This window comes from Pongo pygmaeus, chromosome 12 (assembly GCF_028885625.2).
Source record: "Pongo pygmaeus isolate AG05252 chromosome 12, NHGRI_mPonPyg2-v2.0_pri, whole genome shotgun sequence".
NCBI classification, from domain to species: Eukaryota; Metazoa; Chordata; class Mammalia; order Primates; family Hominidae; genus Pongo; species Pongo pygmaeus.
The window spans coordinates 101,967,659-101,993,599 of record NC_072385.2 but is presented as its reverse complement, the minus strand read 5'-3'; the positions used below and the strand labels follow the sequence as shown (position 1 = coordinate 101,993,599).

Sequence of the window (25,941 nt, the reverse complement as noted above, 5' to 3'; positions counted from 1 at the left end):
GCTATTTTCCTGAAAATTCAAAATTAAGCTTGTAGGATAGATCAAAATATAAATTCGCCACAATACCATCCCAACTTAAAAAGACCTAGTAATTCAGGCCTTTCTGATGAACTGTGCTTAAAATTGAATATTGTAGAACAAGAAAAAGATAAAAGTTAACATGTAAAAAGTATATATAAGAATATTTTTAGCATAGAATAGAACCAATTTTATAATTAGATCTTTAAATGGGTTTACCTGTATGTATCAAAGAAAGAAATAAATGGTTGTATGACCTCTTTTCTTGAAAAAATTCTCTATTTCTTCACTGGCAAGCTACTCAAAATTAAAATTTTCTGAATGCCCCAACAAGGTTTTAAAAGTAAAATGTGTTCCCTAAAACCCTCTCAGGAAGTAAGGTTAGAAATACTCATTTCATTAATAAGATGCATTAACAAACTGCTAATATTCTGTGATACCTAAAGCCTCAAATTATGAAAACTTATGCCAAAAATAAGAAAGAAGAATTTTTTCTTGCAAATGGACTCTTTTATTATTTATTTTTATATTTATTTATTTATTTTTGGAGACAGGGCTTCACCCTGTCACCCACGCCAGGCTGGAGTACAGCAAAATGATTCCAGCTCACTGAAACCTCTACCTCCTGAGCTCAAGCCATCCTCCTACCTCACTGCCCCACGCCCTCCCCCAACCTACAGCTACATGCCACCACGCCCAGCAGATTTTTGTATTTTTTTGTACAGATGGGGTTTTGCCACATTGCTCAGACTGGTCTCAAACTCCTGAGCTCAAGCAGTCTGCCCATCTCAGCCTCTCAAAGTGCTGGGATTTCAGACATGAACCACCACACTAGGCCTCGACTCTTTTATTCTATACAAGAAATTTTTGCAAAATTCTTTGAAACAATAGCACCCCTAACACACTTAAAAATATAATTTGAGGCCAGGTACAGTGGCTCACACTGATAATCCCAGCACTCTGGGAGGCCAAGATAGGAGAATTGCTTGAGACCATGAGTTCAAGATCAGCCTGGGCAACATAGCAAGACCCTACCTCTACAAAAAAAAAATATTTTTAATTAATTGGGTGTGGTGATGTGTGCCTGTAGTCTTAGCTACTTGGGAGGTTGAGGTAGGAGGATCACTTGAGCCCAGGAGTTTGAGGCTGCAGTGAACTATAATCATGCCACTGCACTCCAGCCTGGGCAACAGAGTGAGACCCCATCTCTAAAAACAAAAATATATATATATATGGGTCGGGGTGTGTGTGTGTGTGTTTATATATATACACACATATGGGCGTGTGTGTATATATATGCATATGTAAACATGCACACACACACACACGTGTGTCTGTGCACACGTGTGTGTGTGTGTGTGAATAATTTGACTAACTGAAAGAACATATATCCAGATCATGAAGGTGGTTACTTCTGGGAAGGTAAATTGGGTTCAGGATGAGCGAGAAATTCTGAATAAATTGTGGATGTTAAGTACATCAGTTAATTTCTTATACTATTCTTTATACTGTTCTATATTTTTAAAATTACTCCCCCCCAAAAGAAAAAATACCTTTATAAAATCAAAAGGTTTTTACTTTAGACATCTATTGTGTAAGAACTACTAAATAAAAATGTGACTCTGGACTCCTATGGAAAAAAATAAATCAACCAAAATTGCAGAGGCATGTTCAAAAATAAAATATATTTATCATTTATATAGCACCTTTCTTTCAGAGTCTCATAATTAAAGGCTCATTTTTTCCCATAAAAATCATTTGAAAGAAAATAAAGATATTATCAGCATTATCTATTTACAGTGAGAAAAGTGGCATTACATGGAAGTAAATTAACACGCCCAGAATCTTTTATGAAATTGGTATGGGTACTAATTTTTTGCCTCCTGGTACACTGAGTACATGCCATTTTTCTGAATATTAATGTAACCACTACAATCTGCACACTGGCGGATCTGACAGATTTCTGTTGCTAGCTGAAAAACACTAGTTGCCTTTTAGGGATATGGAAGAGTTTCTTTTTTTGCTGTTTTATGCAGATTAGTTATAACAAATTTTATTTTAAATATTGAGATATTACTTATGATACTCATAAGTTTTTTAATTAATTTACAAGTCCTGTTAAAAGAACATTAGCTATTTGAAAGCTATAATATTTCTGTATACTTACTCTTTTGGTCAATACGAAGGTCATACAGAGGTGTCCTATATATATCCACACTGGAAAGTGCACATCGAGAGAGGGGCACATGATGAGAAGGCCCAAGGATGAAAATTCTCCGGCTAGGAGATACACAACAAAAAAACACGGAACAATTGCACTTCTACACAGACCTTATTAAATAAAAGAGAAAAAAGTAATTCTTACAAATCACTTGTTTTCCTTCTTAATTACCAACTGTTAATGGCTGAACTGTGTTCCCCTCCAAAATTCACATGTTGAAGAACCAATCCCCAGTAGCACAGACTGTAGTGCTATTTAGAGATAAGGTCTTCAAAGAGGCGATTAAGTTCAAATGAGGCCATTAGGGTGGGGACCTAATCCAATGACTCTGGTGTCCTTATAGGAAAAAGAGGCACCAGAAGTATGCCTGCACAGAGATATGATCATGTCAGAAGGGGCAACAAGAGGGTGGTCATCTACAACAGGCCAAGGAGAAAGGCCTCAGGAGAAACCAACCCTGACAGAAACTTGATATTGAATTTCAAGCTTCCAGAATTGTTAAAAAATAAATTTGTGTTGTTTAAACCACCTAATCTGTGGTATTTTGTTATGACAGCCCTAGCAAACTAATAAACCTAATAATGACTTGCTCCTCAGTTAAGTTCAATTCCTTATTTCTGTCTTTGTTGGATGGCTTTTAAGAGAATCATATTCAATACTTGGAAATACCAGCTATCAATTAATACAGTAAACCAACCCACTATACATAAAATAATCTCTGTATTCTCAATGACAAGGATACAACAGGTATTCAGAAGCTGTATTTTATTAAATGGATTTTATGCATTTAAGCTATTAAAATTTCAAAATTCTAACACATTCTAAAATAACCTTCTAAGATCCACCATGATTTTAAAAAAATACATAATAGCATAAAATTCTAAATATCTATACAAAATATCCATTATAAAAAAGCATTCTGATAAAGTTATTTCCATATTTCTTCCATGGTAGGGTGAAAAAGGCATCTTGTTGAAAAGAATTCTATATAATAAGCTTTCTCTCTTCCCATTCAAGTAGAAGTCATTCTCAAAAACAAAGAAACTAGATTATGTGTTATTTGCACTGTAGTCTAAAGAAAAGAACTGAGCTGAAGTGTAGCTTAAATCTTTACAATCTCTTTATCTTGACATCAAGAGTAATGTTAATTTCCTCTCATTCTGTCAAATATCCAAACCTGCCCTACAATCTGAATTCCGAAACTATTAATTTTCTCTGTTCTCCAATATTCATATGAACCAACCTTCCCACATCACATACAAAACTTACAGACTCATAAAGCCAAAACTATGAGAAGAAAATATATGATATGCTATGTAGCTAGAAAAGTATTACTGATTGCTCAATTAATGAACAAAAGCTGAGAGATGAGCTAGTTCTTTTCTATCAAAAATTTGCAGGCCAGGGAATATGTGCTTTAGCAATGTATTTATTCTCATAAAATTCTATTACAGCTAAGAAAATTAACCAATTATTGGTTATATGTTACTTCATGAATTGCAGGGAGGAGATAAAGCTGTGGATATTAAGTTGTTCTGCTATGAAAAAAAAAAAAAAGTTGTGGGTAAGTGATTCTCAGTTTAGAGTCCCAAAACCTCCTTAAAACAGCACATACAGCAAACATAAGACTTCATCCACAGGCCATTTCTGGTCAGAAACAGATTATCCTTTTCTTTAACTTTTACTTTAAGTTCAAGGGTACCTGTACGGGTTTGTAATATAGGTAAATTACATGTTGCCAAGGTTTGGTGTACAGATTATTTGGACACCCAGGTAATAAACCTAGTATTCCATAAGTAGATTTTTTATCCTCATCCTCCTCCCACCTTCTACCCTCCAGTAGGTCTCGGTGTCTGTTGTTCTCTTCTTTATGTCCATAGGTACTCAATATTTAGCTTCTACTTGTGAGAACATGCAGTATTTGGTTTTCTGTTCCTATGGGAGTTTGCTTAGGATAATGGCCTCCAGCTCAATGTTGCTGCAAATGATATGATCTCATTCTTTTATAGAGCTGTGTAGTATTACATAGTGTATAAATGTACCACATTTTCTTTATCTAGTCTACCACTGATGGGCATTTATGTTGATTCCATGTCTTTACTATTGTGAACAGTGCTGCAGTGAACACATGTGTGCATATGTCTTTATTGCAGAACAATTTACATTCCTTCAGGTACATACCCAATAATGGGACTGCAGGGCCCAGAGTTACTTCTGTTTTAAGTTCTTTGAGAAATTGCCACACTGTTTTCCACAATGATTCAATCAATTTACACTCCTACCAACAATGTATAAACATTTATTCTTCACAACCTTGCCAGCATCTGTTAATTTTTTACTTTTCAATAACCGCCACTCTGACTATTATCAGGTGGTATCTCATTGTGGTTTTGATTTGCATCTCTCTAGTGATTAGTGATTATGATAATTTTTTCATATGCTTGTTGACCACGTATGTATCTTCTTTTGAAAAGTGTCTGTTCATGTCCTTTGCCCTCTTTTTAACTGGATTGTTTCTTGCTCGTTAATTTAAGTTCCTTATAGATGACAGAATCTTTCTACCTCTCTTCCTTCAATATGTAATTATTAGCACTGCTAATCCTCACTTCTTGTCATCACCTCTATCACCAATTCAAGAACCATTTCAAAAAAAAAAAGTCAAATCTATAGATTTATAAATGAAGAAAAACTAAAAGATAGCACTCTGGTCACCTATCTTAATAGCACATAAATAACATGACACTTTTTTTTAAATTAAAGGCTAATGTGGGCTATAGATAATGGTAACTCAGAAATGTTTAGGTAACCTGACTAGGGCCAGGTAGTATATGAACCAAGAATCAAATAATGAGAAAGGGCATTTTTCTGATTGAGGAAAACATGAAAAGACAGAGAGAAAGGATATTTAACATCAGAGCACTCCTGGAAAATCTGAAACACATAGTCAAAATATGAAGTGATTTTTAAAATAACAATCTAAATTCAAGGCATACATAAATTACCTAAGTAAGTGTAATAAGGTTCTAACAATAGCCAAAAGATACACTGCTCCAGAAATAAACACCAGAGGTCTGCTGGAAGCCTAATTAACTCTTCTGATACCTGACTACTTTCCTTGTTTGCCTTTTTGTCTGCCCCAATCTAGATGAAGGAAAAAAAGCCCCACCAATCTGAATTAACCAATTGTGTACTCTACAGATTCTTTCTGGTTTGGTAGAAAACTCGCCAATAGCCAAATCAAGTTCCATATTTGATTAAAAGAAATAATAAGAAAAAAAAGGTTTAAGTCCCCTCAATATAAAACCCTTAAAAGCAATATATCTAAAAACAAAACCAGAAAAAGCTAAATGTCATTGAAAGGAAAGTAAAACGGGGCATTTAAACCAGCAGTAATCTCAAAATGGGTCTCCTTGTTAGCTAAATGCTAACAAAAGAAAATGAATAGTGTACCTTGAAGTTCATGCATTTTCTTTGTTAGAATGCTAGATCCGTAAACACCAAGGCCACAGGAATATTTTGAAGAGAAATAAATAATAGAGGCATTAGAAGCAATGCCACTTTCTCTCCCTTTATTTGACTGCAAGGTGCTTTGTCTTTAAAGGCGTAACTTTTCAATATTAGCACATCATCGATACACAAGTTAAAAAAAAAAAAAAAACCTTTAACATGAAAAAATGGGGGGGAGGAGCAAGATCAGTAGGCATTCTCTTAGAAATAAATGTACTTCATATATAATAGCTATAATAGTGAATTCACATTTGCAACGATGGTCTGTGCAGCCAATGTATAAGCTGCCTGAGTGTGTACCCTCATGACTGTTTAATTCAGCTACTTAGTCCAAATAATGGAACATAAGTAATTTTGTAAAGGTGTTTCACAGGAAGTGAAGACATTTTAACCAAAGAATAAAATGTCATCTGGCCCCAAAAAGCACTCCTTTTTGCTCTTTTTCTGTCCTGCAAGGCTTGCTGAAAAATATGTATCAAAATCAAGTTACTACTACCTAAGGACATCCTGAATTCTGAGTTTTTAGAGTTTTAATAATAGTCAACTACCAATATGGAAAAGAACTAAAATGTATCATTTTTAAAATTCCTTAAACAGTCAAAGTGATTTTCTGGAAACATAGATCAAATCACTTTCCTTGCTTAAAGGCTTTCATGGCATTTCATGGTCACAGGATAAAATCTAGAATCCTTAAAATGGGCTCTACACTCTTAAATGCACTAGCAAATTAGCTATTACTCTTGCCCACCTTGATCATAATACTTGATGTATACTGGTCTTCTTGCAGTTCCTTGATAACACCAACAACTTTGCCTACTTCAAACTTTTCACCCATGCTATTGTTCCCCTTTGCTTGGCTAGCCTGGCTTAAAAAATGTGTTCCTCAGTTGGGTGCAGTGGCTCACGCCTGAAATTCCAGCACTTTGGGACGCTGAAGCAGGTGGATCATGAGGTCAGGAGATCAAGACCATCCTGGCTAACATGGTGAAACCCCATCTCTACTAAAAATACAAAAAATTAGCCAGGCGTGGTGGCACACACCTGTAATCCCAGCTACTCAGGAGGCTGAGGCAGGAGAATCATTTGAACCCGGAAGGCAGAGGTTGCAGTGAGCTGAGATTGCACCACTGCACCCCAGCCTGGGCGACAGAGCAAGACTCCGTCTCAAAAAAAAAAAAAAAATCTGTTCCCGGAGATACTTTCCCCAATACCTTTCCCACAATTTAAATCAAGTCACCCTCTTAAGATCTATCAAGTCACAATAGTTCTCAAACTGTGAACTCTGGATTCCTGGTTTTCCTCAAGACCCTATGCAACCGTCCATAAAATTAAAACTATTTTCATAAAAATGCAAGGAAGTTATTTACTTTTTTCATTTGCACTTATGGTGCAAAGGTGAGGGGAGCATAAAACCACTGGCCCATTAGAACAAAGATCAAAGCAGTATACTCAACATGCACTAGTAGTCCTATTTTTTAACCTTACACTAAGTTTAAAAGGGAGTTCCTAATTTCATTAAATATTGACTCTTGAGTAGGTATCTTTTTAATATTCTATATGACAAAATGTATTCAATCTGTGGTGATAAAACATTTCTGCTGCATATGGAAGTATGTCTCAGGAAAAAGCAGTTGTGTAGTTTTGAGTTGTAAGCTGAACCAGACATTTTCTTCATGGAACAAAATTTTTACTTCAAAAGACAACTGTAGATAAATTATGGCTATTCCAATTTAGGTAGCTGGCAGAAAATTTCCCCAAAGTGAATGGAAGTCAGGCACGGTGGTTCATGCCTGTAATCTCAGCACTTTGGGAGGCTGAGGTGGGAGGACAGCTTGAGGCCAGGAGTTCAAGACCAGCCTGAGCAACATAGTGAGACCACATCTCTACAAAAATAATTTTCAAAAAAATAGCCAGGCATGCTGGCACAGGCTGGCAGTCCTAGCTACTCAGAAGGCTGGAACAGGAGGATCACTTGAGCCTGGGAATTCAAAGCTGCGTGAGCTATGATCATGCCACTGACTCCAGCCTGGGTGACAGAGCGAGATCCTGTCTCAAAAGGGGAAAAAAAAAACAGAATCTAGTACTTTAAAGAAAATAATATACTTGTTGTCAATGATAAAATTGAGGTTTTCAAGTGAAAATTAGACTTTCATAAAACTTTTATCACTGTAAGCTTGATAGCCTCCAAAGAATTAATGATTTTTTCTGATAAAATACATGGTGACATTAAGAAATGTGATTTTTTTGCCAGGCACAGTGGCTCACGCATGTAATCCCAGCATTTTGGGAGGCCGAGGAGGGTGGATCACCTGAGGTCAGCAGTCTGAGACCAGTATGGCCAACATGGTGAAACTGTCTCTACTAAAAATACAAAAATTAGCAGGGCGTGGTGGCATATGCCTGTAATCCCACCTACTCGGGAGACTGAGGCAGGAGAATCCCTTGAACCCGGGAGGTGGAGGCTGCAGTGAGCTGAGATCGTGCCACTGCACTCCAGCTGGGCAACAAGCACGGAACTCTGCCTCAAAAAAAAAGAAAAATAAACAAAACAAAACAAAAAGTGATTTTTTAGTATCATATAATGAAATACCAGCATTGAAAATATCTGCATAACCCAATAAAAATTTTCCAAATGCTCCACACATGATGTTACAAAATCATGCAAGGGTAAAAGATCCATTCAAATTGTAAAATAGACAATGAATTTATACAAAGTACAAAAATTCGGCTGGGTGCGGTGGCTCACATCTATAATCCCCGCACTTTGGGAGGCCGAGGCAGGTCGATCACAAGGTCAAGAGATCGAGACCATCCTGGCCAACGTGGTGAAACCCTAAAAATTCAAAAATTAGCTGGGCGTGGTGGCGTGCACCTGTAGTCCCAGCTACTCGGGAGACTGAGGCAGGAGAATAACTTGAATCCGGGAGGTGGAGGTGGAGGTTGCGGTGAGCTGAGATAGCGCCACTGCACTCCAGCCTGGTGACAGAGCGAGACTTTGCCTCAAAAAAAAAAGTACAAAAATTGATTGATAGTAACTTCAGATTTCGCATTATAACTAACCTTTAAGAAAACACCATTTGTTGAGTTTTGGTGTAGTATTAAAGAAAAATATCCACAATTATCTGAAAAGGTAATTACACTACTCCTCTTCCTTTTCTAACTACATATCTGTGTGAGGTTTCTTCATATACGTCAACTAAAACAAATGATCACAACAGGGTGAATGCATAACCAGATATGAAAACATAGTTGTCTTTTATTAAGCCAAACATTAAAAGGAGATTTAATAACTAGTAAAAATGTAAGACATTTTTATATTTTGTTAAAAAAAAAGTAAAGCAATGCCACTTTTCCCACTATCTTCTATTAGAAAATGTATTTATTTCTCATTTTTAAAAATGTTATTTTTATTAACCTCTAATTTGTTTACTCTTTTAAATAATTTTTTAAGTATCTCATTTTCATTTTGAATGCATTCAACAAAGGTAGATGTGGTCTACATTTGGTGTCCTTAATAAGTTAAGGGTTCCTGAAACCAAGAAGTTTGAGAGCCACTGTATTTCACTTTCAGCTTTTTAATTAAATTTTTAGCTTTTAATAAGATATCTATATTCATTATCATATGCTTAATATCTATCTCACCTATCAATTTAGCAGCACAGGGCTAAAACCATGTCTGTTTTATTAATCACTGTGCCTCTAGCACTACCGCAATATCTGCATCATAGCAGTCACTTAATAAACTTTTAAAATAAATATGCTTTAATTTATTCATCCATTTCTCTTGGAAAGCAACACCGGAAAACCTTTGCTACCAATTCTTCATAAAACAGGCAAGTTTGTTTGTAAACAATCTTCGTTATCACCTCAAAAGCTGCCTTTCACACTCCCCATTAAGTTATCAACCCTGACAGTTACTGTGAAAAGAAAAATCTTGGCCAGAAACAGCGGCTCATGCCTGCAATCCCAACACTTTGGGAGGCCAAGGCAGGCAGATCACTTGTGGTCAGGTGTTCGAGACCAGCCTAGCCAACATGGTAAAACCTTGTCTCTACTAAAAATAAAAAAATTAGCCATGCCTGCCTGGTGGCATACACTTGTAATCCCAGCTACTTGGGAGGCTGAGGCAGGAGAATCACTTGAACTCAGGAGGCGGAGGTTGCAGTGAGCCGAGACTGCGCCACCGCACTCCAGCCTGGGTGACAAAGAGAGACTCCATCTCAAAAAAAAACAGAAGAAGAAAAAGAAAAATCTTATTAGACCCTGACCAGTCATATTATAAATCAAAGAATCATTCTGTCAGTTTAAGAATCATTAGTCCCCGCAACTTGTAATCATTTTTGCACAAATGCTTTTAAATTTTATATTTTTTACCGTAAAAATAATGTATCCATTTCTCATATAAGAAAACACATGCAAACTCTTGGCACCCGTTATAATAATTTATTTAACCTCATATAGTACATTCTCTTTTTTCCCAATTTTACACAATGTTATACCCTTTTTTTATTTAGTCAATGCACTATCGGAAACTTAGACTCTTTAAAAAACAATGCTGCTGTAGAAAACTTAACACATTTAACTTTTTCCATTTTGGGACTTATTAGGATAGAGCTTCCGAACGTGAATTTCTAAGCCAGTAACTAGATACATTTTCATGACTCTTACTATATATTATCAAATTGCTTTCCTAAAGTATTAACCCGATACAGTCCATTGAAATGCATTTTTTTATAAAAAACTAATTTTTCCATAATCTAGCCAGTTCTGGATTATAGGAATTACATAACTGTATTGTTCTTCAAACTGTTCATTTAAATTGGTACCTCACTACTGTTTTTATTTCCATTTTTTTTGAAAAATAAAACATATTTCCATTTTTATTTTTATTAATTACATTTACTTTTTGTAATTTCAGTTAATATTCTTTGATGACTTAGCCTCTAAGTACTATGATTTTTATTATTTTTGATACTATCCTTTGTCATTTTTTTTGCAAATATTTTTCCCATTGTGTTCATCACTTCCACTGGTTACATTATGACATGAGTTATTTTTTCATGTAATTTAATTTAATTATAATTTATCATGTTTTATACTCTTCCCAACAATGTCTCATAAACATTAAGACATATTGTGTTCCAAATTAGCTGTGGCTTGAAATTCCTCTCCAGATACGTTAATATCCTTATGTAACTAGTATTTACTTTGATGGATGGTGTTAGCAGAGGTTCTAAACCAATTTCTTTTTCCAAGCTGCTAGTCAGCATTCTATCATCAATTTTGGAATAATTTTTACCTGTTATTTGTAATGCCTTTTAAAATCATATTTGTACCCCCCATCCACTTTTAAATTCTGGAAAGTGACATGGTATCATTTACATTTTCAAAAGATGATCCTGGCTGAAATATAGAACGCAAATGGATTAATGTAGAAGGTAAGAATAGAAAGTGGTAGTATAGAATTTAATCTTTCTCATAAGGATGTTCTTTCTCTGCTTTCTCAAAGCACTCTAAAGACACTATAATTCCCAGACAGTGCCTCTTTCAAGAGAATTCAACTGTGACTGCCAATTACTAATTTTACACTTAGACCTTAAAATTTATTCATTCAGAATTCAATTATTATATACTAATTACAAAAAATAATTTGATCGGACTGGGCTCAGTGGCTCATGCCTGTAATCCCAGCACTTTGGGAGGCCGAGGTGGGCGGATCACCCGCAGTCAGGAGTTTGAAACCAGCCTGGCCAAAGCCAGGCGAAAGCCTGTCTCCACTAAAAATACAAAAAATTAACTCGGTGTGGTGGCATGCACCTGTAGTCCTAGCTACCTGGGAGGATGAGGCAGGAGAACTGACTGAACCTGGGGGCAGAAGTTGCAGTGAGCCAAGATTGCACCACTGCACTCCAGCATGGGTGACAGAGCCAGACTCTGTCTCAAAAATACTTAATTAATTAATTAAAATAAAATAATTTGATCACATAAGCCATCATTTGCCTCTCTTTCTACTCATCTTCTTAAATCTTCCTCTTCTTAGTCCTTGGCGCTCTTCCATTTTTTCCTCTTTCCTTTTGCCTTCTTTCTCACTTTCCATTAACCTATTTAACACATGCTTTCCACTTCTATGAACATAAACTCTATCTATACTCCTCTACAAATTCCTAAACCTAATTTAACTCTGGGGTGTCCCATCAGCACATGAATTTTATCAATAAAACTTCTGCCAAATAGAGAAGGTTTCAAAAAGAAAAGGCTGTTATATAAACTAACTTTTATTATAGCTGGTTTATAGGCCCAAGTCAAATGAAAGAAGCTTATAAAAAATATATATTTTTTTTTTGAAATGCAGTCTTGCTCTGTTGCCCAGCCAGAGTGAGGTGGCATGATCTCGGCTCACTGCAACCTCCGCCTTCCGGATTAAAGCGATTCCCCTGCCTAAGCCTCCTAAGTAGCTGGGACTACAGGCGTGTGCCACCACGCCTGGCAAATTTTTTTTTTTTTTTTTTTTTTTGTATTTTAGTAGAGACGGGGTTTCACCATATTGGCCAGGCTGGTCTCAAACTCCTGACCTCAGGTAATCGGCCCACCTCGGCCTCCCAAAGTGCTGGGATTACAGGTGTGAGCCACCAGGCCCAGACTAAAAAATCATTTCAATTTAACTTCTATTTGCTCTTATTCATGAAATTACTTATGATTATATATTAAACATGTATCAAGGAATAATTGTTAACAATGCTCCTCAAAACATCATAAATGAGACAGGGCTAGCCAAAACCTCACCAACTTAGAAATATTATTGCTTTATTTTTAGTAAAAACTTGCTAAAAATAATTTTCAATGAATTATAATACAATGTACAGAGAATGCTACATAAAAATTTGAAAGAACAGCTTTTTTGTTTTAAAACTTTGAATGAACTGCTCAAAGGCAAGTGGGCTGTGCATGATTTTCTTTACTAAACCATGGCTGCTACGAGCTATTTCTTTTGAATAACTATCCTACATCTCTACTAATTCAGACCTAACAATCAGTATTTGACAGAACTAAGATGATCACTTTACCTATCCACATAGCTTGTACATCTGGCAAAGAAGGGCCGGATATTGGTTCATATCTAGTAAATTAACTGTGTAAATAAAATGAGTGACTATTTCCAGCAAAACCTCTTGTAAGTTCACAAGTTTCTTACAGAGTAGTATACTATTAAAGGAGTCTCAAGTTCCCAGTAAGTTTTTTTTTTAAGCTAATTTCAGAGCTGTCATTGAATTATTAAGAGTTAATATGCCTCAAACACCATATTAAATTCACTGTCAGATTCTAAAATATTTCAAATACCTTATCCTGTCAACGAGAAATTATCCTTTCAGTAACCACAATTTTAACAAGTACAATAAAGAATTTTAAATTACAAAATGATTAAAACAGATCAGAGGGCTTTGCATTTTTCTTAAGAATGCTCATCTCTGGGTTTTCAAAGAAATATTAAAAAACAAAATATTTAACCTTCATAACTAAACATTTTACATGCCAAAGGGAAGGTAAAAATCAAATGTTCAAACAACAACAAAAAAGAAGTATTGAAGTTTTCAGTAACCTATATAAAGTATAGTAAAATTCATCAAAAGTCAAATCCCTCATGAAATTGAGTACATAATAACAATAAGTATAAAAAGCAAATTACTTCTGTAACAAAGCAATAAATTCTCAAGTTTCTCCGACTTAAAACAAAACTACATTACTTACGTAATAGACGGATCCACTTGTTTATAAGCATGGGCGGCACAAGACCCACAGTACGTATATCCTGCATGGCTACAAAACAAAATATTTTTAAACTTAATCATCAGATTCAAAATCAAGATATTCTAGAAAGAAAAACCTTGAAATAAATACAGTAACTATGGTAAACACAACAGAATTGAGAGCATATGTTAAATAACAATGTAGTTAATGATGCGACTTCTAGAAGAAATTAGGAAACACATGATCTATACTGTGTTCCAATTCTAAACTTTAAAAATACTTTGTAGTTTTTTTTTGTCTGAAAGACAAATTTAGAGGCGTTCAAGCTTTACTTGAAGTTGCTATGTAACACGATTATTGAGGTTGTTTTTTGTTTTTTGTTTTTGAGACAGAGTCTCACTTTGTCACCTAGGCTGCAATACAGTGGTGCAACCATGGCTCACTGCAGCCTCAACCTCCCAGGCTCAAGCAATCCTCTTGCCTCAGCTTTCTGAGTAGCTGAGACCATAGGCGCATGCCACCATATCTGGCTCATCTGTTATTTTTAACAGACCTGAGTTCTCTGTTGCTGAGGCTGGTCTTGAACTCCTGGGGTCAAGTGATCCTCCTGCCTTGGCCTTAAAAAGCACTGCAATTACAGGCATAAGCCACCACACTTGGCCTATAATTGAGTTTTTTTATACTCCTCTTCAGTAGCATTAGCAGACTATTACAGAAAAATGATAAACCAACAGAAGTCAAGTCAGACCAAAACAAATACCCTACAACTATTATAACAACTCACTTCCTTCTGTGTCTTTAGAGATAAAGATAAAGACAAAGATAATTATTCTCCTTTTCTCTCCATACTATTCTTCCCTTTCACACTCTGGTCTCTGAATTCAGTCAATTCTCTTATTACGCACAGAATGACTGTTTCCTGGTCTCAAAAGGTATATGAAAAAATAGAGATATATCCATACAATGGAATACTCTTCAGCAATAAAAAGAAGTGAACTACTGACACTCAAAATAATTATACTTTTTTTTAAGGGGGTAAAAATAAATATACTGAATGGAAGAAAGTCAAACAAAAATAGCTTATTCTGTGTGATTCCATTTAAATAAAATTCTAGAAAACAGCGAGGCATGGTGGCACATGCCTATAGTCCCAGCTACTCAAGAGGCTGAGGCAGGAGGATTGCTTAAGCCAAGTTCTATATTACCGTGAGCTATGATCATGCCCACACTCCAGCCTGGATGACAGAGCGAGATACCACCTCTTTAAAAAAAATAAATAAATAAATAAATAAATATATATATATATATATATATATATATATACATACACATACATAGAAAGGGGAAGAGAGGGGGAAAAAGAGGTACAGAAAGGAAGAATTATAAGTGAACACAAGGAAACTTTTGAGGGTGATGAATATGTTCGTTTTCTTGATTGTGATAGTTTTACCCTCATACATAGGTCAAACATCAAATTGTGTGCTTTAAATGTACACCAATCATATCACAACAAGGCTCTTTTTTAAAAATGGTCCTAATCTGAAGTAGCTTAAGATATGAATGGAGAAAATGAGACTCACAGCTGTCTACTACAGCAATACAAGATAGTAGTGGTGTTTAATTGGGAGCTCAGTAATATGGAACATACACTAAGCTCACTGAAATCAGTGAAGGCCTTAATTAATGGTAGTCACTCTAGCCCTATACCTCTGGTAAAGGAGCCTATCAAGTTGCCTCAAAACAGCAATATTCTCACAACCCAGTTCTGATCTTAGCCAGAAGGAAATTTAGTAGTCCTTTAGCTCAGCACACTCAGTTTTGATGTCATCCTGTGCTAATTTTGATACTAGAGCCTTATCAGGAGACCTATTTTATTCTGTTACAACTCCAATCTCTGAGTGCCTGAGACCTCACTACTCACTGCTTCAGATTCCTAACACCTGGTTCTTGATCTTAACTGGTTCTCTTACCAATTTAGAAGTATGCCATCTTGCCTGTCCATGTGGACCTTAAAACCAGCTGGTCTATCTGGATCTGCCCAGCTCTATCTCAAACCTTAGCAGCATCTCAGATATTCAACGCTCCCTAGAAATTTTGCTCTCAGTTGTCACTCATATACCATCCTTTCACTTCCTAATCCTTACACCTTAAACTGCTCCTTCCACCTTAGATCTGCTTTTCAGACTTTAGTTCCTCTTTGTCATTCTTAAATTTAAAGGCTCTAATCCCCAATCCATACTCTGATCTCTAAATCAACCTGTCTTTCTAGTCTGAGTCTCTCCCATTTCTACCAATCCTGTTCCTGACCAAGCTCAGTTCTTAACATCCAGAAAGCCTTCTTAGAAACACTGGATTCTTCCCATTACTGCACTCCACCTGGGTGACTGAGCAAGACTTTATTTCAAAATTAAAAAAAAAAAAACAAGAAAAGAAAGAATCATTGGATTCTTTATGTATGGCTAGGACAGAAATAATAAGAGTACAAAGGTAAGGACATTAAGGAAGGGCCTAAAGACTAAAGGAAGAACATGAGCAAATGTCCAAGTACATAAGTTGATGAGAAAATACAAGACAGGCCTGAGTAGAGGAAGAGAGTAATGATAAGCCAGAGTCAGGTAAGGGAATAGGGGCTTGACAAAACAAGATACTGAAAAATGCTGTGAGCTCTTGGGCAGAGGTGTGACAATATCAAACTGTTATTAGTCTAGTACTGAAAAGCACTGGCACAAACTAGCACTTAGAGGCAGGCGGGTGTTAATAGAAGCCCTCTTGAAAACTGTGGCAGTACTATACCCAAGCACAAGGTACTAATGTCATGGTCTGGAACTGTATCAGTGCTGGTGGGCAAAGAGAAGCAAATGTGATAGAGTCTAAAAAAGAAAAATTAACAAATCTCAGTGACCGAGCATGGGAGATGATGAAAAGGATAATGATAATAATAGTAACATTTACTGACTACTTACTATGTATCAGGCATCTTCTATGTACTTCAAAGTATTAAATCATTTAATCCCCACTCCAACTATATGAGGTAGGAATTATTATTATTCTCATTTTACAGATGAAGAAACTAAAATAGAGAGGTTAAGAAACTTGCTCAAGTTCACAGAGATAGCCAGTGACCAAGTCAGGACTTAAGCCAGGACTGCCTGGCTCTAGAATACATACTGTTACCCACTATAAGAGATCTTTACATGTTTGAAGGAAGAAAGGAAGGAGTCTGTGGCATAGGAAAAGCAATAAGCCTGAAAACGAGAATTCTTACAGAGCATATACCCTATAAAACTACACGAAAGGATGAAAGTTTTGAAAACACAATTAGCTAAGGTAAATACATGATTAATAACGGAATTCAGATTTCGTGGTTTCAGTCCACTCAGAAGCTGAAGACTTCCAAGTCTGCTTGAAGTAAAGACAAGACAGTTACAGGGAGAGAAGGAGAGTCTTAAGTTGAAAAGGTCTTAACTTCAAGGCTACACTGCAGAGTACTGAAAAAAAAAAAATCTGTCAGTGCACTGTGCCTCTTTACCCCACCACAAAGAACTCTACTTCATCAAAGGAGGAAGAAGATAATAATCAAAGAAGATAATTTCTTGTACTTTCCTTTATCCTCGCCCAGAAACATGGTAATGAAGAAAATCAGAATAATGACAATCAAATCACACTACAGATGCTCTTTTCCTAACCCTTCTCTTGCTAACAGAATCTACGATTCTACGTGTATGTGGAAACAACGTTTTATCAAGAGATCATTCATAATAAAGGAGGCTTCACTAAAGAAACGGCTAAAATTTTTTCTTTTGTGCATAACAGCCAAAACAATGAAAATTTAAGCTCTACAGATATTCTAATATGCACTGTAAAAGTGTGTCCCACTTAGTATTTTATTTTTTATTTTTATTTATTTATTATTTTTTTTTGAGACAGAGTCTCACTCTGTCACCCAGGCTGGAGTACAGTGGCCAGATCTCGGCTCAATGCAACCTCCACCTACCAGGTTCAAGCGATTCTCCTGCCTCAGCCTCCCGAGTAGCTGGGACTACAGGCATCCACCACCACACCTGGCTAATTTTCCTATTTTTAGTAGAGACGGGGTTTCACCATATTGGCCAGGCTGGTCTTGAACTCCTGACCTTGTGATCCACCTGCCTCGGCCTCCCAAAGTGCTGGGATTACAGGCATGAGCCACCACGCCTGGCCTGTCCCACTTAAGTCTTTTAAAAGCTCTTAAAGTCCTTAATGCAAAAAGCCATCCCCACTAGCTTCTCCAAGTCACTCTGATTCCCAACCTAACATATCATGAAGGCAAACACAAAATTATACTTAATACCTACAACATTTTATCAAGCTAAAACCTTGCCTCTAAAAATTGATCCTTCTTTTAACAGGGAGTGCTTTTGCTTCTCCCTTTGCTCCTACACAGTAGACCCTTTACATCGGAAAGTCCAGTTCCTGACACCAGAATTTCTGTTTTTCCCTGTGGAACTGCAATCAAGTGAGGACGCAAAGTCCATTCATTGCTCATGAACATTTACTGGTTAAGTGACAGTTTCCCACACAGCAACCTTCCAGTGTGGGTATAATTCAAATTCTTACCATAGAAAAATGACCAATTACTACAGGACATGGATTTTCACTTGTTCATTCTGAGACCTTCAAGGTCACAGGTGAATAGTATAAATTGTCAATGCCAAGAGTCTACCACACATTCTACATAAGGCTTTTCATCAAAGAGGATACAGGGAATAATAAAGGAATACTTAACTACGATGCAACAAAGTCAGGTCCAATAGTCCTAGTTCTACTTAATAGTAGCAAAATGCAAAATAAAAAGATTGAACTAGATGAAATGAGAAGACTGAACCAGACGAAATGGGAAGATCTCCTCCAACAATAGGAAAAGTCACAAGATCTACTTAAGCTAAGGTAAGATCTAAAAAGCTAGAAACTAAATTAGAAAACTCCTCTGAACAGATGGGATCAATTTGATTGACAACTGGCCCTATATAATTTGCAAATGCAGCAGCTTCCACATTGCCTCTCTCAATTTTATTTTGCTGTACCTAGTCTTTTATTCTTTTATTTTGTAGGCATTACTCAATGGCCCTCAAGATTCCTGTTTTAATTTAAAAAAATCAGTAGATAATTGTGCCCAAAAAAAGTCCAAGTTAGATAGTTATTATTCAGAATATTTTATTTTTACATAATAGAATCTCATAAATATTAAATAGTCTGAGCTAAGGAAAGTTATTAAAGTTATTGAAGTCAAATAAGAATGAACTAACCAGAATGTTGCATATCTAGATATTTTTTGTACTGTCATATAGGATTTGAGACTTTGACATGAATATCCTATGGCTTAGTACAAACAATAATTAGAGACAAATAAGCTGTGCATCCTCAGTAACTTGAAGAACTAAATAATGTATGAAGATTCATTGTCTCATGATATCCAGTGGTAGAGCACTGTACAGGTATGCTTCACTATATACAAACTTGTCTTCTATATACACGCTTTTTAGCATCTACATTTTTTAAACTAATTTTTATATTAAAAGTAATACATGCAAACAGTAAAAAAGTCAAACAATAAAGGGTACACAATGAAAAGTGAAAGTATCCTTTCTCCTATACTACTCCTACTAGGTTAACTAATATCAAGTCAAAGTCCTACTAGGTTAACTAATATCGAGTATTTTAAATGTATAAGGGGGGCTTCAATATTGAAAGTACCTGTTTTATAGTAAAAAAAATTAATGTTAACCAATTATTTGATTATGTTTTTATATTTAATAAGTTTCTTAAGTGATGCATATCTGTACAGCTTCATTCTAGGGGTTGCTGACATATTTCTGCATAGTGCAAGACAAGCAAGAAGATTGGTATGAAGATATCTGGAAGTCATGTAGAAAGGCTTTTCAGACTTTTAGCTCATGAGATCATTTCAATACTTATCTCTGGGACACATACTGTCTCCTACACATCAAGGTAAGGTAGTTCTGAAATCAACCACAGTACATTTCTAATCAAATTAATTTCCTTTAAATCCTCCAAATGTGCCTGCCTTATGTCACACAGATTAGAATTCATTAAGATAGAACAACCGTTGACAGGTCAATATTTATTCTTTAATGGTATTTATTCCATTTAATCTATATCAATATAAAAATGAACAATATTTTTAAGCACTTTCAAAAACTTGCCGTTTTCACACAGCCTAATTAGTAACAACTATATCCAGGTTCTGAGTTTATTTAAGGTTTCCATGATATGATTTATGCCTATAAAGGTAAAAAAAAAACTAAGAAGGCCAGGCACGGTGGCTCACACCTGTAATCCCAGCACTTTGGGAGGCCAAGGCGGGCGGATCACGAGGTCAGGAGATCGAGACCATCCTGGTTAACATGGTGAAACCACGTCTCTACTAAAAATGCAAAAAAAATTAGCCAGGCATGGTGGCAGGTGCCTGTAGTCCCAGCTACTCGGGAGGCTGAGGCAGGAGAATGGCGTGAACCCAGCAGGTGGAACTTGCAGTGAGCCGAGATCGCACCGCTGCACTCCAGCCTGGGCGACAGAGCAAGACTCCATCCCAAAATAAAAAAATAAATAAATAAAAAATAAGAAAAGCAAGTACTAGAGAGCTGACATTTATAAAACTTAAAGTAGGTTTTTGATTAATGTGATTTTTCTAATTATTAAATAGCATAAGACATAAGACCTTTTCATGCCATAGAACATTTTTTTTTTTTTTTTTTTTGAGACAGGGTCTCACTCCCATCACCCAGGCTGGGGTGCAGTGGTGCGATCTCAGCTCAGTGCAGCCCCAACCTCCCGGGCTCAAGCAATCCTCTCATCTCAGCTTCTGGAGTAGCTGGGGCTGCAGGCTCATGCCACCACACCCAGCTAATTTTTGTATTTTTTGTAGAGGGGGTTTCGCCATGTTGCCCAGGCTAGTCTCAAACGCCTGAGCTCAAGCTATCTTCTCACCTCAGGCTCCCAAAGTGCTGGGATTACAAGCATGAGCCACTGCACCCAGTAACAATGAAATATTTGTTTTCTACCTCAAAAAAAAAAAAGATAACCTTGGAAAGGAAAATAATTACTTCTGGAAACCATATAAGATAAAACTTGGCTATACTTAAAGTCTTCCTATGTTAACAAAATAGAAATTGCCTATGAATGCACATTTATATATGATTATTGTATGTTTACATTTATGTTTTTATGTTTATATGTTTATTATAACATTTATTATACGTTATATACAAAGTCAGTATGTAACAGAAACACACCAAGGCCAAAACTATTTTCAAATATCCATTTTAAAATCTGGGGTAACTTGGAAATCAACATATTTGTAATTTAGGCTAAAACATTCCATTTCCCAGGTTACTCCCAATTATTTCAATTTAAAATTAATTACAAAAAGGAAACAAGTCTGGCTACTTTTTTATGAATACTACTCAACTTAATTATATGTTGATTCAACTCAGCTCCCAAATTTAGAACAAGTTTTAACTGGAAAGGTAGCATACCATAATAGTCAAATACCAGCAAATTGATGAAATGAGAATGTCTCTCGTGAGTTACTATAAAGAAATTATTATTAATCCATTGTTTCTCACCTAATCAAGGATCTCACTTAGTTGAATGTCCCGTTATCCCTGCATCAATTTTTCTTCCTCTACTGACTCACTTCATATACAAACACTTTAAAATCTCACAAATGAAATAAAAATCCTCCTTACCATATAGATACTATCCTATTTCTCTGTTTTACAGCAAAATTCCTCAAAAAACTATCTATACTTACGTCTTCATCGCCCTCACCTCTCATTCTTTCCTGAACCTACTCCAATAACACTTTCATTTCCACCACCCCACAGAAACTTTTCTTCTCAAGGTCACCAGTGATTTCCACATTGCCAAATCCAATTATCAATCCTCAGTCCTCACTGGCAGCATTTGATACAGCTGATCACTTTCTCCCCCGACACATTTTTCATCCTTTGGCCTCTCAGAGACATCACTCACTCTTGATTTTCCTCCTTCCTCACTTATTCTCCCTTCATTATCTCCTTTGCAAATGTTCATCTTCATTCTAGCCTCTAAAAAGGTGGCTTGTCCAAGGGGCTAGTCCTTGAAACTCTTCTCCTGTTTATCTTTATTTTATTCCCTAGGCAACCATACCCTCTGTGATTATATATACTAATAAAGCCTTTATTTCTATCTCAAGTCTGGTCCCTCTTCTTTGTATTCCAGATTCATATAGCCAGCTGCCCATTCTAAATCTCCATTTGGATATCTAATAAGCACCTCAACATTAACAAGATCAAAACCAAAAACCTAGATTCTATACGAACACTTCAAAATCTACTCCATACTTCCACTTGTCTTCCCTTTATCAGTATAAAGGTAATTCCATCCTTCTAGTTTCACAGGACAAAACTTAAGAATCATTCAGTCATGATATTTTAAAACCATGTCTTTAAAAATATATTTAAAGACAGGGTATCTCACTGTTGCCCAAGCGGGAGTACAGTGGTGCAAACAGACCATAGCTCACTGTAGCCTCAAACCCCTGGGCTCAAGGGATCCTCCTGCCTCCATCTACCAAGTAGCTAGGACTACAGTTGCAACCCACCACACCCAGCTAATTTTTGTAGAGATGGAGTCTTGTTTTGTTGCCCAGGCTGATCTCAAACTCCTGGCCTCAAGCAATCCTCCTGCTTAGACCTCCCAAAGGGCTGGGATTACAGGCGTGAGCCACTGCCCCTAGCCAAGTGTCATTCTTGACTCTTCTTCTCTCTATCTTGTTGGTCCAACCTTTAAAACATATCCAGAATACACTACTTCTCATCATCTCCGCCTCAAGCCTCCAATCCAAGCCACTATGTCATCTCTTTTCTACAATTGTAATTGTAAAATAAGCCTCCTAAACTGGACTCCCTGTTCCCACACAATATAATATCCATACAGCAGCAAGAGTAATCCTTTTCAAACCTAAGTCAGATCATGTCATTCTACTGCTCAAAACTTGTCATGACTTGCCATATCACTCAGAATAAAAACCAAAGTCCTTATGACTACAAAGCCTCTTCATGATCTAGCCCTCTGCTGCCTATCTCATCTACCACTCTTCCCCTTATACTGCCACTCCAGCTGCACTGGCCTCCTTGCTTCTCCTCAAACACACTAAGCATACTCTTGTTCCAGAGCCTTTGTGCTCACTGTTCCTCAACCTGAAACCCTCTTCCCCCAGCTATCTGCACAGCTTGCTCTCTCACATCAGACTAAAATGTTACCTTACTAGGGAGTCCTTTTCTTACTAATCCTATATAAAACAGTAACTCCCTACCCATACTGTCACTCTCAATCCTCTATCTGCTTTATTTTTCTTCTTAGCACCCATCAGCACCTGACATAGAATATAATTATTTGTTTACTGCCTGTCTTCCCTAGTACCAAAATGCTAGTACCACAAGAGTAGCAATTTTGATTTACTCAAAATGCAGCACAAAGAAGAGCACTTGGCCTTTAGCCTGGTATGTAAATGACTAAATAAATAGTAGTAAGTCATTTGCTATAAGTTTTATAAAGATTAGTTCATTTAATCTTTTGTTAAAAGCGTTAAGGAAATACTATTATTATTCCACCTTTACCAATGAGGAGCTGAAATCCCAACAGATAAAAAAGTTGCATGTCATATAGCTTGTAAGTAGGAGTCAGGCTCCTGCACCCATTAAATGAGATCAAGTTAGATATACAAATAAGGCATTTAACAAAATATTTGGTATATAAAATGCCTACCATTAATAGTAGGGTCTTTATGTGTATTTACTATTTACTCATTTAATTCTGATATTAATTAAAAATGGTTATTATATATTGTCATCACTATTTACTATTTATCAGGGCACAAACCTTAACCCAATAGAAGTCACAAACAACATGCTATGAGACAAACGGCAAAGAGTAAACCTTCACTCTTCTCAGAAAAAATGTTACCATGTGTTTCAGACAATATGTTGTGAAGGTTAGCACTGGAAACCAAATCAAAATTAACTGAATTCATATCATACACGCACACATCATTAACTGTGTATGTGCTAGCTTGCAGTTCTAAAAAGCAAACTCTAAAATGCAAAGACAAAATAATCAGATTTTCTCAATTAAAAAAAGACACAATCTACTCCTCCTCAAAAATTAAGTTGCTGTTCCATGTTGCACCATACTATGCTTAATATATCTTTTTCATTGTAAATTAAAAATCACCGGGATTAAATTAGATCTCTTTAATATTTAAAATATAACTTATTCATTTATAGCAATGGCTACCGAAATTAGCAAGTTTACCTGATGTAAAAAAACCTTTTCTTTAAAAGTCAGTTTTATTATCAAAAATACATTTTGAAATTACTGCATCTGAGGAAATAAAGTAGCCAATTCTTTTTTTTTTCCTTTTTTTGAGATAGGGTCTCACTCTGTCACCCAGGCTGGAGTGTAGTGGCATGATTTGGCTCACCACAACCTCCGCCTCCCAAGCTTAAGCGATCCCCCACCTCAGAACCCCGCCACTGCCACCCCCAGTAGCTTAGCTGGGACTACAAGCGTACCATCACACCCAGCTAATTTTTGTATTTTTAGTAGAGATGGAGTCTCACCATGTTGCCCAGGCTGGTCTCAAACTCCTGGGCTCAAGCAATCCTCCCACGTTGGCCTCTCAAAGTGCTGGAATTACAGGCGTGAGCCACCACACCCAGCCAAAGTAGCCAATTCTTTTATCCTTAAGTTACAGTGAAAACCCACAAGAATTGTGAAAATTACTGAACACAATTTCTTCAGCTCAATATAGACTTTAGTTTTTAATTTTTAGTTCAATCTGTAGATACTCATTTACTAATAATAAACATACAAAAAAGATTTTAAGTAGACTCTTAAAACTTACGGTGCAGGCCAGGCGTGAGTGAGACCGAGGTGGGTGGATCATTTGAGGTCAGCAGTTTAAGACCAGCCTGGCCAACATGGTAAAACCCCGTCTCTACTAAAAATACAAAAATCGGCCAGGCGTGGTGGCACACGCCTGTAGTCCCAACTGCTTGGGAGGCTGAGGCAGGAGAGTCGCTTGAACCTGGGAGGCGGAGGTTGCAGTGAGCCGAGACCGTGCCACTGTACTTCAGCCTGGGCGACAGAGGGAGACTCCTCAAAAAACAAAACAAAAACAAAAACCAAAAAGACTTACGGGGCAATAATGGCTCTAGCAGGTCTTTTTGTAGACTGTACTTGTGAAAGCCAACCTTCTAGCTGTGCATTCAGCTGCGGTCCTATAAAAAGACAAAGACAAAATTAGAGTCAGCAAAGCAATGTACTACAGATAACCATATGTGGCATAAAGCCCTCACTGAACTTATGTGGGACTAAACTAGCTTAATGAGCAATAGGGTCATCAGTTGGGATGTTAATGTTTGAATTTACCAACTACACAGTCTCTAACAAGCCGTATGATAAGGCCAAATTCTGACTAAACAAAATTTGCTTTTATCGATTTACTTATTTACAGCTGTCTTCATTTCAGAGCAACACAATGTGATTTACAAGTTGAGGCAATATTTAAACAAAATAAAACAGGAAGCAGAAACTCTCAGTGTATGAAGAAGAAATAATTGAATATGTTATATAGAGCACCAAAATCTGCTCTACAGATTAATCACTGAAATGACATCCACAGAAGGTAATCACTTCCACACCCAATGATCTTTTCTTCCATCCCACTCCAGTCCCCTATTCTCATAATGAAATATCGATAACCAGTAACTACGGTATCTTAAAAATCTCAGTTTCAAGCATCTCAGCTCCTTTACTCAATATACTATACTTATTTTTCCAATTCACTACCAGAAACCTGTTAACTCCAACAGACCCTACAAATTTTTCCACTGTCCTTCGTCTCTCTTTACTTCTTACCTAGCCTGAGACTCAAAAATCCATCATCACAATCATTTCCTTGCCTGTGGCCTCACTCCTCTGCTCCTCTCTCCCTCCATCACAGTCAAAACATAGTTTAAAACCAACTTTCCACTTAACTCAGTACTTTTACCTGAATAGCTGAATGAGACTAAAGAGAAATACAACGATATAAACTTTAAAATAATAACCATAAATTTCAGCAGACCCCTGAAATGCTCAGAAATCCTATCACATTAACGTAGTGAATCTGCTCTCCTATCTTTAAGATAGAGAATTAACTCATGGCTTCTCTTTTCACCTTAAGCCTCAATACTTCCTTCATCCCCTTATCACTTCCAGAAGATAATAATCAGTGCTTTTCATTTTGTCAAGGAAAAACAATCAGAAGTTGGCCCAAGACTTTCCCAGTTTTAGCACTGGAATCGCTGCATTCTGAGAAACTGCTAAATCACAAGCAAACCTGGATGTTGGTCACCCTAAAT

At 36.5% G+C, this 25,941-nt stretch overlaps 1 protein-coding gene across 3 annotated transcripts in view; it reads right to left on the bottom strand.

Annotated features, from left to right (window-relative positions):
* MEMO1 (mediator of cell motility 1) overlaps positions 1-25,941 on the bottom strand; it is a 142,758-nt gene that overhangs the window by 50,741 nt on the left and 66,076 nt on the right. For all 3 annotated transcript variants that reach the window (XM_054473278.2, XM_063648849.1, XM_054473280.2), the window contains 3 exons: positions 24,735-24,816; positions 13,493-13,561; positions 2,186-2,298 (listed from right to left, as the gene is read on the bottom strand). In XM_054473278.2, the coding sequence (XP_054329253.1) occupies positions 2,186-2,298; positions 13,493-13,561; positions 24,735-24,816 (264 nt within the window). The remainder of the gene's footprint in view (positions 1-2,185; positions 2,299-13,492; positions 13,562-24,734; positions 24,817-25,941) is intronic.